Source organism: Nicotiana sylvestris, chromosome 11 (assembly GCF_000393655.2).
Source record: "Nicotiana sylvestris chromosome 11, ASM39365v2, whole genome shotgun sequence".
NCBI lineage: Eukaryota > Viridiplantae > Streptophyta > Magnoliopsida > Solanales > Solanaceae > Nicotiana > Nicotiana sylvestris.
In genome coordinates this window covers 87,110,406-87,123,747 of record NC_091067.1, presented here as the reverse complement: position 1 = coordinate 87,123,747, position 13,342 = coordinate 87,110,406, and the positions used below count along the sequence as shown (strand labels likewise).

General features: G+C 37.0%; 1 protein-coding gene across 1 annotated transcript; it reads left to right on the top strand.

Annotated features, from left to right (window-relative positions):
* Positions 1 to 8,115: 8,115 nt before the first annotated feature.
* On the top strand, positions 8,116 to 9,937 carry LOC138881281 (uncharacterized). Its single transcript, XM_070161497.1, has 2 exons — positions 8,116 to 8,625; positions 9,185 to 9,937. The coding sequence occupies exons 1-2, from the start codon at positions 8,116 to 8,118 to the stop codon at positions 9,935 to 9,937; spliced, it is 1,263 nt and encodes a 420-aa protein (XP_070017598.1).
* The last annotated feature ends 3,405 nt before the right edge of the window (positions 9,938 to 13,342 follow it).

Genomic DNA, 13,342 nt, shown 5'->3' with positions numbered 1-13,342 from the left:
TTTTCTTTTCTTCTTCTTTCCTCTGATTCTGCAGATGATAAGGGATTGACCATAGTTAAAACATCATATGCTCTTGGCATGTCTAGATTGGCACTCTCAAAATTATCTAGGATGTCTTTTTTGGACTATAATTGGACAGGGTTAGAAAGAAAGGATATCATAAAGGCTCAAAATAACTAAAACAACTGGAATCCATTGAAAAACTTTGCCCCAATTTCTAAAACAAGGGAATTTGATTCTTTTTTTTCTTTTTCTTTTTACTACGAAAGACTGCCCCACTCTCGACTTCGTGGGATTATAAAATATTTTATGTGGTATGACCGAACCATAAGACTGCCTACGTATCTTGTGGTGACAAAAATCAGATCAAACGTAGTTCAAAAGAAAACTTTTTATTACTATTTGCCTTTTTTTTTCTTTTTTTTCTTTTCTTTTTTTCTTTTTCTTTTTCTTTTTTTTTCTATTTTTTTCTTTATCTCTATCTTTTCTCTTTTTTTTTCGAATTTTCCTTTTAGAATGAACTTTCTAAAATAAATCTATGGGGACATGAACTATTTTTTTCTTATGACTCTAACTTGATTCCAAAAGAAGAAGGTCAAAGAAATCAATACAGGCTCAAAAGGGTATCGAATGGTATAAGTGTTTGGGTAGTTAAAAGAGGGCCTCCCAATCCCTGAAAATGCCAAGTACAATACGTGCAACTTGAGGAGTGAAGATCATGCACAATATTTCTTTTGCTGCTTCGGCATTGATACCATTGATATGCCTTCCACTTTTCTTTAGCGCCTTGTCAAGTACAGAACCCTTGTTGGTTGATTCCCTCTTCACAATGGATATCCTCCGTCAATTCAGAGAAAACTTTCTTGACTTTATCGTGTAACTTGAGATGCACTTGAACTCAAATTTTATTGCTTAAAATTGTTGGGACGCACTCTCTTGTAAAAAAATTCTTGTCGTCCCATTAACTTTCCAAACTACTGCCCCAGTTTCACATGGTTCGGGCTTCAAATGATCTCAAAATGCCCAAATCTGTACTTATTTCCCTCAAGTGTCCCTATCATCCTCAAAATTGTTTCATTGCTTTATGATTAAACTAACTTTTAAGACCAGACCTAGAATTATGTGTGCATGTCATGTCACTGGAGCCAGCATGAAAAGAACTATAAAGGAGAAGAGAACTGAACAAAAAATTACTAGAAATAACAGAAAACAAGAAATTGCATTGGATAGGCAGTGAAAGGGTTTGAACAACAAAACAAGCAAAATAAATTAGGGTTACAATACTGGAACAAACCTAGACAACACTAAACGAGTCTTTACGACTAAACGAACTAGGCAAAATAAAAGGATAGAAGGGTTTGAGTCACAAGACAATATTTACAACCCTAAAATAACCCGGTCAACAGAAATGACAACAAAATGAACTACCAAGGCTCCTCCCTAGCTAGCCAAGAAAGGAGCATCATTCCAATCACCAAGCTCAACATCTTAGCCACTGAGTTCTGCATTAATAGTACTAGGACCTTCACAAGTCTCCATCACATTGACCTTAGCAAATTGCTTTTGGGTCCCTTTTGCTGGCTTATTCTTAAGATCAAATTCTGGAACCGAGGGTGATAGCGCTGAAAGCTTTGCGGCAAGTGGACCTTCGAGGATCTCAGAAGAATTCTCATATTACTTTTCAACACAAATAATACCTACTATATGCGTCTCATTATGAACAGGCGATCGACTTTGGCCAGTGTCTACTGCATCTGGATTTTGCACGACAATGTCACCTGCATCAATAAGCTTTTGAACTGCTCTTTTTAGATGCCAACACTTTTCTGTGCTGTGACCCGGGGCATTAGAGCAATATGCGCACCTTTGAGAATAATCAAAATTTTCCAAATAGGAGTGAAAGTCTTTTCTTTTTTCTGTTTCCTTTTCATTTTTTATTCTAGCCTCGGTTGGAACCTTTTGCAGGTAGGTGGTTGATATGCTTGAGGAGGCGGGTAAGATATTTGTGGAAATGGTGCAGGCCGTCGCGGGTCCTGTAGATGTGGAGCATATAGTGGTGTATTATGGATGGAGTATTGGGAAGGTGATGTACGACTTTGGGGGTTTTGTGGAGAGAAGTAGCATTGGGGAGGATTACAGGAATATCCATGGGGTCGATATCGAGGCTGAAAGCGTTGAGCAGGAATGCCTACTGGATCCTATCGTTGGCACAACTCAACAACATCTTTTCTATTTCTCTTTCTTCTACCCAAACTTACTAAGATGTTCTGAATATCTTCTGCAGTATCTTTCAATACCGAATAACTTATGATTTTACCTGACTTGATTCCATCTTCTACCATCTCCCCCATTTTTACCACATCACTAAAAGGTTTACCCAAGGTCGGGATCAAATGACTGAAGTAGGTGGGCCCCTAGGCTTGTAGGAAAAGCTCAACCATTTATTCTTCACCAATCGGGAGACTAACTCGAGCAGCCTGTTCCCTCCATCTGAGCCCAAACTCCCTAAATCTTTCCTCTGGTTTCTTTTCCATCTTAGATAGGGAGGAGCGGTCTGGGGTAATGTCTATATTGTATTGAAAGTGTCGAACAAAATCTTGAGTCATGTCATGCCATGTATGTCACTTACTGACATCTTGACGTGTATGTCATTCCAAGGCTACCCCAGTCAAGCTCTCGCTAAATATGTCATCGACAAGTCCTCTTTCCCGCTAACACTTCTCATTTCACTGCAATAACCCTCAGATGGGCTACTGGATCTCCGCGCCCATCATACAAGTTAAACTTTGGCATTTTAAACCCCGCGGGTAGATGAACATCAGGGAACATACACAAGTCATTGTAAGACATGTTAATCTGATTTCTCATCCCTTGCATTCTCCTTAAGGACTGTTCTATACCTTTTAGCTTCCTGGATATCTCATCTCGCCCTTATTTTCTTGTGACCTTTTAATTTTCAACATGAGGCTCATTCCAAGGGTTCTGATTGTATGAGTTAGGAACCTTGTGGGCAACCTCTGAAGGTTAATATTGGGCATCATAAGCTTTGAGTGGGTGTTCATTATTGGGGATAATGGATATGACAGGAGAGCAATTTTGGGGAAAGGTAATTGGAGGACGAGTGACGGAGCTACTAGGGTGGTTGGGAAAGCTGTGATAAGCGGGTGGGTCTGGAGAGTATGGGGGATCATCTGGAACTATGACCGAAGTTTGGGTAAGGATAGCATCTAAGAAGCTAGGTGGTGGCCGGGGTGGTGCCTTCCCAATCATCCAAGCCTGATACATGTTCGCCATGTGTTGTCTTAACATCCTTTCCTCTACAACCAACCCATTGCCCTATTCAACCAATTGCCTTTGGGCACCAGTATCAACTGACTCAATTCCATTTGTCGTCTGCCACTGCCTTTCGACCTTATGTTGTAGAGAAGAGTTACCACTTTAAGAACCACAAACCAACCACTTTTCTGCTTTGAAGATGAAGTCATAACATTAGCGTTAGGACATTTAGCATAAGATAATCTCACTTTATGTGCAATGCACCTAGCCATAGTTATCAGTTCTAAAATGACTTCGAGGGTACGAAGGTCAGTTGGCATCATCCCCATTTGTTCATTTCAATCTTCTCTTTTCTTTCTTTTCCAACACTTTTTGGCTTACTCATTTTCCTTCCTCTTTTTCTTCTAATTATCACTCTTTTCTTTGCTCTCATTTCTCACATCCCATAATTTCACTTCTCTTTTTTTTATCTTCTTTTTTCTTTTTTTTTAATAATAAAAAAATAATTCGATCAAACCCTATGTAGGTTGCCTACGTATCATGACGCCGCATGAATCAGATCTTTGCATAGTTCGGGGAGAACGAAAATAAAGTAAATAAACTAACGTTCTCATTTTCTCTTTTTTTTTCATTTTGAAACAAATACTCTATGGGAATTATTAAGGAAAAAACCCTACAAGAGAAAAATATTTTTTGCTTCTTTTTTTAGGAAGAAAATCTAAAGGTTACACCAGAGAAAAATATTGTGAATTTTCACTTGATATTCTGAAGAAAGATTTCGAAACAAGAAATGAAAAGGATAAAAAAATATTTTTGGATTTTAGTTTTTGATTACCTAAAGGAGAAACTCTGAAGATAAACCAAATATAAAGTATGTTGTTTTTTTCTTCTATGTAAAATGTCCTAAAGTTCTAGTGAAAATAAAAGAAATTTTATTTTATTTTTCCGTTAATTCCCAAAGGAGAACCTCAAAAGAATTGTTTTTTGAATTTTTGGAATTAATATCTTAAAGAAAACTCGTAAAGAGATATTAAAAAGAGAAAAATTCCATTTTTTTGAGTGTTTAATCATAGTATCCTAAAGGAAATATAAAAGCAATTTTTTTTTGGAGTTCCAGATATTAATTTTCTAAAGGAAAAACCACCTCAAAATTTCTTTTTTATAAATTTCTAGGAGTAGTATTTCTAAAGAAAATTCTAACAGAAATATAAAAATGCAAAATATCTTTTTTTGGATTTTTCATTTATAATACATTTTTCAAATATAGAATAGGAAATAATAACAGAAGACTCGACAAACTTAACTAGACTATGATAGACTCTAGCATCAACTAAATGACTGAATACTACTGTACAGGACTAGAAAGTAAAACATGAATAATAGACTCAAAAACATAAAAAGACTCCTCAGGCAGCTCCTGAATGCAATGGTCCTGGGGTATCTATCATGTTCAAACTCCAGTAAGTAGATCCACACATGTATGAGAAAATTAAGACCAAATAAAGTTAAAGACCTAGAACTCTATGTGAGACAATAACCCTTCCTGTTGGACACATTCAAGACATGATTGTGACTATTTTTTTAAAATTAACCTATGTGGCTAAAAGTGGCTAAAAATGCAAGATTTGGCTAAGACCCCGCGAAGCCAAGAACCTAAGACACGCTAGGAAGACCGAACCCTATGTGGGTTGCCTACGTATCACTCCCCGAAAGACAAGAATCAGGTATGTGAAGTTCGGCCGATTGGATACGGGTGAGAATTAAAAAAAACAACTAATTTAGAGAAAATATTTTTTTTGTCTCTGTTTTTTGAAAAAATGAAGAAACATGTAAACTCTTTTTGGATTTTCTTTTCCTCTTTTTTGATTTTTTTTTGAAAAACTAATGGGAAAGTGCAAAATCTTATTGGATTTTTTGTTTTTTAATTTTATCTTGAAAAAGTGTCAAAGAAAATTATAACTGGTCCCTACCTGCCTCATTTTTATACTTCAACCTCTTTTCTTTCTCATTTACCCTCAAACCTCATTGGTCCGCCAAAATGACCCCTTTTACCCTTGAAAATTACAACATGTAGCACATTAGGATGCATCAGGATGGTCTTTTATTTTTTGGGCACACCTGTCCTAGACGGACCCAACACCTGTGTTGAGTCCCCGAAGTCAAACACATGGTGCAAACAAACGTTCCTACTAGGGATCTGACATGAGGCTATGTTTTTCTAGGTTTAAAACATAGGGTTGTGTTCTAGACCTGGCTTACACGAGCGGACAACTCGAGCTGAAGAGGGAGCAACGTACCAGGAGCATTGAAGTCTACCCGGCCTTGTTGCTGGCCCAGCCTCGTTCTATTTGGAATGACTTCTACAGAAAAAGTGGGACACGCGAACGTGTGCACCATTTCCAAAAGACTCAGAGGGGTGGTGTAAGAAGATAGTTATATACAATTCAAATAATATCAAAGCGGTAAATAGACAGCAATTAGCACAAAAGGTTTACAAAATACAATAATATCAACAATAAATAAAGCCAAGTAACAATTATATTAACAAGCTCGAATTCTTGAACCCTGAACCAGAGATTATGGGTTCGTTCCCCAGCAGAGTTACCAGAGCTGTCACACCTACTTTTTCTACCCCTGGAAGGGGTATAAGGGAGTTTTTTCCAATTTAAGTGACAATCGAAACGTGATTATTTATTTAAATTCAGAGTCGCCACTTGGGATAATTTATGGTATCTCAAGTCACCGGTTTAAAATCCCGAATCGAGGAAATTTGACTCTATTTATGGTCTGCAAACATAGAAATCCGGGTAAGGAATTATGTTAACCCGGAAAAAGGTGTTAGGCATTCCCGGGCTCCATGGTTCTAGCACGGTCGCTTTGATCATACTTGGTTTAATCAAGTTGTCTAATTACCCTTTTTAGAACCTATGTGCTTTCACCTCTTTTAATTAAGAAATTATCCGAAAAAGACGAGTCACGCGTATGTGTACCCATTTGTTTGGCCTGTCAAAAATCATGTCACGTGAACATTTTCACAATTAATAAAGCTTTATTATTATTAAGAATGTTTAGTTTAAGTTGCGCAAATGCAGACTCCGATTTTGTTTTTTAGAAAAAAAAATCATAATTATGTTATGCGAACGTATACATAATCACAATAATAAACTAAGTCGCACCTAAAGCAACTATGAATATTCATTCTTGATACCTATGTCATAATATTAATGTGAGGGCCATAGGTGATTTAATTATGGATGGCACAAAACTAGCTGGAGTCTTCTTTGTGATATCGGTAGGAATCTGATCCCGAGAGTATCCAACTCATAGCTTAGCAGCCATCTTAGCTATTGGAAAGCTAGTAACTTTTGAGGCTAAAGTTGAAGACCTCGAACCTCTAGGATTCATTTCAATTACCATGACTTCCCCATCAACTGGATTTACGCCAAACAGTTTTCCATCTTTAACTTTGAACTAATTAAGCTTGAAATAAAGTGAAATCCTACGGAAGGAAGAGTAACCAAATTTAAAGCAGATTCGTTATTTTTTTTAAAAAAACAAATATAGAGATGTTTTGATTTAGACAAGAAACAAATTATAAAAATGGACTACAAGATTAAAATGGGATAAACCAACCCAAAACTAACTCTTCCTTCTAAATATACAATTTATAATATAAAATATAAAACTAATTTTAATTAATTAAAATTAAATTATATTAAAACATGAAACTATTTTTGTGTTTTCAAGATTTTATAAAAATAAAAATAAGGTGCTATTTTTGTATTTTTTTTTTAGTTTTACGATAGGTATATAAACTAAAAGCAGCTAAAAACAAGAAATATTTTTGTAATTTTTATTTTGTGATAAAATAATATAAAAGGGCCAAAACTAGTCAAGATAACTATATTAGACCTAAAACTAAATATTTAAATACAAAAATATGTAAAATCTTGGGGAGGGTCAAAAATCATATGTCTACATGTGTAATGGATCTGAAGGAAACCATTTGTGAGTTGGAGAAAGAAAAAAGTGTCTTAAACAAAAAAAATTGCCAACATAGAGCATGAAATAGATGACTTAGTGGGTGTAGTTGTTGACCATAAGGAAACCATTGAGAACTTCAGTAAAGAAAAGGAGGCCCTAGTGAAAAGAGTGACTGAGATTGATGAAGACAGAGATGATCTCTTGGTAGTAGTTGCAGACCTGAAGGAAACAATAGGGGGACTAGGAACTGAGTCTAAACCTGGAAACACTGGAAAAGGAAAATAGGTAGCCAGTGAGGAACACATTAGGCTTGAAAACGAGTTGAAAGCTGTGAGAACTAGGTTGTGTGTTGAAACTAAGAAAAACAAGCACCTCTAAACTGAACTGGAAAGAGTAAAAAATGATCTTGAAAAGTCCCTAAAGTGGACCTGGTCCTCCGAAGCTATCACTACCATGTACGCTAATAATGGTCGAAACAGGCAGGGAATAGGGTTCCAAAGGGAGAAAACCCCTTACAACCCACATAACAAGTATGCGAATGTACCAGACAACTGGTTGTGTACCCACTGTGGGAACAATGGAGATTTCAAGGAAAATTGCCAAGCCAGGGTCCAGTCCATTCAGAAAAATAAAGTGTTTGCTAAAAATGTAACTACTAAAAAGGGACCAGGTTCTATCCACAAAAAAACGCATATTACTTCCATGCACTAAGAGAGCTCTTATTCATCCTCTTGCCTACTACAAGGGACCCAAACTTGCTTGTGTTCCTAAAACTAACTCTTGATCTTCTTGTACAGGGAACAGTGAAAAGAAGCGGTCAATAGTGGGTGTTCAAAGCACATGAATGGGAACACCATGGACTTTCTTTCACTAAAAGCCCTGCAAGGAGGGAGTATATCATTTGGCAATGTAAAAAAGGGGTACATTCTTGGAATTAGAAAAGTCGGGAAATCACTCACTCACTTTATTGAGAATGTGTACTATGTCAATGGTCTTAAGTATAGTCTCTTAAGTGTCTCTCAGATTTGTGATAAAGGAAACAAGGTGGAGTTCTTGTCCAAGATATGTACAGTTACAAAACCGGTAACTGGTGAAGTGGTACTTGTGGCCAAGAGATACAACAACATCTATGTTGTTGATTTCGAGTCCTTACAAAGTGGTGATCTGAGTTGTCTGAAAGTTGTTGATGATGATGCTGAACTTTGGCACAGAATATTGGGATACGCAAGCTTCTCTCTTCTGAACAAACTAATTCAGAAGGACCTGGTCCATGGTTTGCCCCTGTCAAAATTCAAAGTACAGAAAGTTTGTGATGAATATGCTAGAGGAAAGCATGTGAAGTCCTCTTTTAAATCTAAAAAGGACGTAAGCACCTCAAAGCCACTCGATCTTCTGCATATGTACCTATGTGTCCCTATGAGGGTGCAAAATAGCGGAAGAAAAAGAAACATTTTTGTGATAGTAGATGACTACTCTAGATTCACATAGACTCTGTTTCTTAAAACTAAAGATGAAACATTTGAGGTGTTGTGGCTTTTGTGAAGAAACTCCAGGTGAAGATGGAGTCTAGAGTCGAATGTATTAGATCAGATCATGGAACACAATTTGACAATGCCAAATTTGATGAGTTCTGCAATGAAAATGGCATTTCTTACAACTTCTCAGCTCCTAGAACCCCCAAGCAAAATGGAGTAGTGGAAAGGAAGAATAGAACTCTTGAAGAACAATGCTGATCGATAGTGGAATTGCAAAGAACTTCTAGGCTGAAGTAATCAACACTGCCTGCTACTTGGTGAACAGGTGTATGATCAGATCACTCCTGAATAAAACCCCCTTATGAGTTGCTGAATAGAAGGAACCCAACCTGACTCACCTAAGAACATTTGGGTGCAAATGTTATGTTCTCAACAATGGAAAGGATTAGCTTGGCAAATTTTATGCCAAGTGTGATGAAGGAATATTTCTGGGCTACGTTTCTCGAAGCAAAGCTTACAAGATATACAACAAGCAGACTCAATGTGCTGAGGAAAGTGTTCATGTTATTTTTGATGAATCATATCCCTCCTGTGAGAAGAGTGATGAAGAAGATAAAGATGGAGAACCCTTACTAGTCCCTCGTGAAGTCATTGACATGACAAATGGAAAGGCAGATATGATGAGCCAAGTAAAAGAGCCGAGTGAAGACAATGTTGCCTCTTCTTCAGTGGAACCAGGTACATCAATTACAACCATCGAAGCTAAAAAAAGAGTGGTTGATGTAGTCCAGGGTACTCCACTAGTACCTGAGAGAAGAACACAAGAGAACCAGTTAAATATACCCACCACCTTTACAAATGAACCTCAGATGTCTACCTGGAAACACAAAAGTTCTTATCCTTTTAACAACATAATTACTCCCATAGATTCCGGAGTACAAACTATGTCAAAAGCCAGATATTCACTTGCCTTCTCTGCCTTTCTCTCTCAAATAAAGCCCAAAAATATCAAGGAAGCCCTGAAAGATGCAGATTGGATTACAGCCATACAAGATGAGCTGCATCAGTTTGAAAGGAACAATGTCTGGCACCTGGTAGCTAGACCCTCATATCGAACAATTATAGGAACCAGGTGGGTATTCAGGAACAAGATTGATAAACATGGAAACACCATAAGAAACAAGGCCATGCTAGTGGTTTAAGGCTACAATCAGGAGGAACGGATTGATTACGATGAAACATTTGCTCCGGTCGCTCGCATGGAAGCTATTAGAATCCTAATCACTTTTGCATCTCATATGGAATTCACCTTGATCCAAAAGGATGTCAAATGTGCATTTCTGAATGAACTTCTTAAGGAAGAAGTCTATGTAAAGCAACCTCCAGGGTTTGAATGTCATGAACACCCTGAATATGTGTTTAAACTGGACAAAGCATTGTATGGGTTAAAACAGGCTCCTCAAGCTTGGTATTGTCACACCTCCATTTTCCTACATCCCGAAAGGGAGTATATAAAGAAGTTTTTCCAATTAAAGGACAATCAAAACAGGATTTATTTATTAAAGATTCAGAGTCGCCACTTGGGATGATTATGGTGTCCCAAGTCACCGGTTCAAATCCCGAATCGAGGGAAAGATTGACTCTGTTTTTCAGTCCGCGAACACAAAAATCCGAGTAAGGAATTCTGTTAACCCGGGAGAAGGTGTTAGGCATTCCCGAGTTCCGTGGTTCTAGCACGATCGCTCAACTATTATTTTTAGCTCAATTATTTGATTTTAAAACCGCTTTTAAATCTATGTGAATTTTAGCTTTCAAACCGCTTTTATTTAATTTTTAAAGAAGATTAAACGTCGTTTAAAACACGTCTTTGGATCGCACCACATGAAATGCACCCACAATCCTAAACATATTTTATTCAACGTTTAAGATTTGATTTGGGTCACATGAAATGCAAACCCGAGTTTAGGAAGGTAATATTATTGAAATAACGCGCTTAAAGCAACTACGCGTTTCAGCTTTGCGAGGGCCATGGAAATTCAACTAAATGGCACGCCTCGATTTCTAAGGATTAAAATTAATTAAATGAGGGACATGCATTTTAAAATTTTATTTGGCACGGCATGCCCCAAATTATTCTATTAAAGGTATTTCTAAACTTAGTTTTGAGGGCCATAACTATTGGTATCATTTAATATGACACACCTCAACTAATTAACGTGATCTAATTTATTAAAACATTAAAGGAACTTGAATTCTACTTTTAATACTAATGCTCAAACGAATTAGAAGGAAATCTGCCCGGAAGAGAACATGGTCGAATATTCGAAAGAAAATGGCTTGGGCCATCAATAGCACTGAGATGGAAAAGTAAAAAGCAGGCCCAAACAATACAAAGTATATAATTCTATTTTTGCAAGCATCTTCAAACTTGGGTCCAAGATGAGCCCAGATCTTTCAGGAATCTGAGGTTAACGAGTGCAGGACTCGATCTCGAATCCCTATGGCACACTAGCAGCGTCTGAAAAATCACAGGGTAACAACGTAAACCCAAATGGCTAACAACGGAACACCCATGTAAATGCAATCAGCTTTTAAAATCAGCCTTCAACTACTTAATGGATGATTATATGAGATTTTAGCGATGACATGATTTTGAAAACAATTGAAGATCCAATTCTTTGAGAACTATACAATATGCAACTTTACTTTTAAAGTTTCAAGCTAACTCGAAATAACGACATGGAAATTTAAAACTCAACTAAATCTCATATTAACAGAACCTGTATGGTTAACATTAAGTAGCCATGATCTTAAACATCAGGTCTAACCACATAGCATTCAAACAATAAGAGACAATTCAACAGTGGCCTAAATATCACTGCAAATACAACCTAAAGCATTTCTTTCACTTATAGCCAAATTCAAACCAAAAACTGATAGCTAAGAAGAAGAGCCAAACCGCTTAAAGCTTCAATCACATCCTATTCATGATCAATATACTAATCAGAACATTTCTAAAGCTAAATATTACAGCTATACATGAGATTGATGGAAGAAGAAATAAGATTTAACTACAAATAACATCAGCTTTCATCGTATTTCCATATCCAAACTTCATATTACACTCAAACGATATCCATAGGGACAAAAATACCTAGAAATAAGATAGAAACCAAAATAGTGAATAATCAGTCGCTAGCAGCGAGCAGCATAACACATATTTGAGTAACAATCAGTAAAACCCAAGTTCAACATAGGTTGACACACGGCAAACCCCAAGACCCAACCTTGAACTAGTTTCCAACCCAAATCAATTCACACTTAACCTCATATGTACCAAAAATGTTGTAAAACTTTGAAAACTTTCAGAAACCCAAACAAAAGATCAATAGAATAGTGAAAACTTCAAACAAAACTAAACTCCAAAGCTTTTCAGCACAAGATCAAGCCATTTACACTTAAAAGGCTTCAGAAATTGTTTTGTAATCGAAGAATAGCTTAAGATTTAGGGAAGAATTCCAATGGAATGGTGTTTTTTTCTAAATTTCAATCGTCTAGTGTATTTCTGATTTTTCAGTTCTAAAAATCTGACTTGAGCTCTGAGTAATAATGCCTTTATAGGCAAGCTACTAGGGAAGCCTCAAAGAGTTCAAAATTGCACTTAAAACCTTCTGAAATTTTTATTTTAGCTTAGAAATCCCTAGTGTAAACCTCAGAATTTCGAAATACCCCCCACCCCAGCTTCTAGGAAGCTTCCTAGGTCAGTTATATAAGATTCCCAAGCCTAGACTACCCAAATTACCCCTTAATGACCCTGTTATTACCTTAAGGAACCAGACAGGGCATGGGTCGATTCGACCCAATTGAATTTATTCAGGTTCGGCCCAAACCAATAAATCAAAAGATAAGAGGCATAAACTCAAACCCAACCCAAGTCGAATTGATTGAAACAAATGCTCATAACAGACACGAGTCTGAACAACAAAAATAAAGCATTGGACCAAGATTAAAGAGATTACCAGATAAAACTAACCTAACTAATCAAGCTAAGTGACCTAACATTTTTAAAATAACATGCATAATAAACAACCCATAAACGAACACAAAAGACCTAACGGGACAACAAATAATAGAAGAAACGAAGAAGTAGAGGAGGAAAAGTACTGAGGAGAAGAAAAGAAACATACCCAAGAGGACCCGGACAAAAGGGCCTAAGGGACAGCCTTCAACTCATCGATTTCGACCTAATCCGAAGTTAATCGTATGTTCTTAATATCAAGAACACACGAGTAACATCGATTTAGGCCTAAAATCTTCTAAACCTCGCCGATTCTGACCTCTGGACTTTTAGGGTTGTCCATTCAAATCCAGATTCGAGGAGCTTCACTAATATTCAAGGGAAACATAGTGGATTTCTAGAATGAGGGTGAGACGAGAGTTCAGGGGTGTTATTTTGGGGACGATTGGGTGAGTTGGAGTTTTGGTCTTCCTCTTCGATTCAAGATTCGAAGAGTTCTAGTAGGATTCGAGGGAGGGGTTTTGGAGATTTGGGAAGAGGAGAAGGAGGGGAGTCTATGGCGTTAATTTGGGGTCGATTGGAGTACCGC

What these genes read in the sequence shown, in the direction of transcription:
- LOC138881281 (XM_070161497.1), top strand. Translation starts at nt 8,116, where the DNA reads ATGGACTTTCTTTCACTAAAAGCCCTGCAAGGAGGGAGTATATCATTT. An exon ending in CTTTTAAATCTAAAAAGGAC is followed by an intron (nt 8,626 to 9,184) that starts GTAAGCACCTCA and finishes GGAAAGGATTAG; the next exon opens with CTTGGCAAATTTTATGCCAA.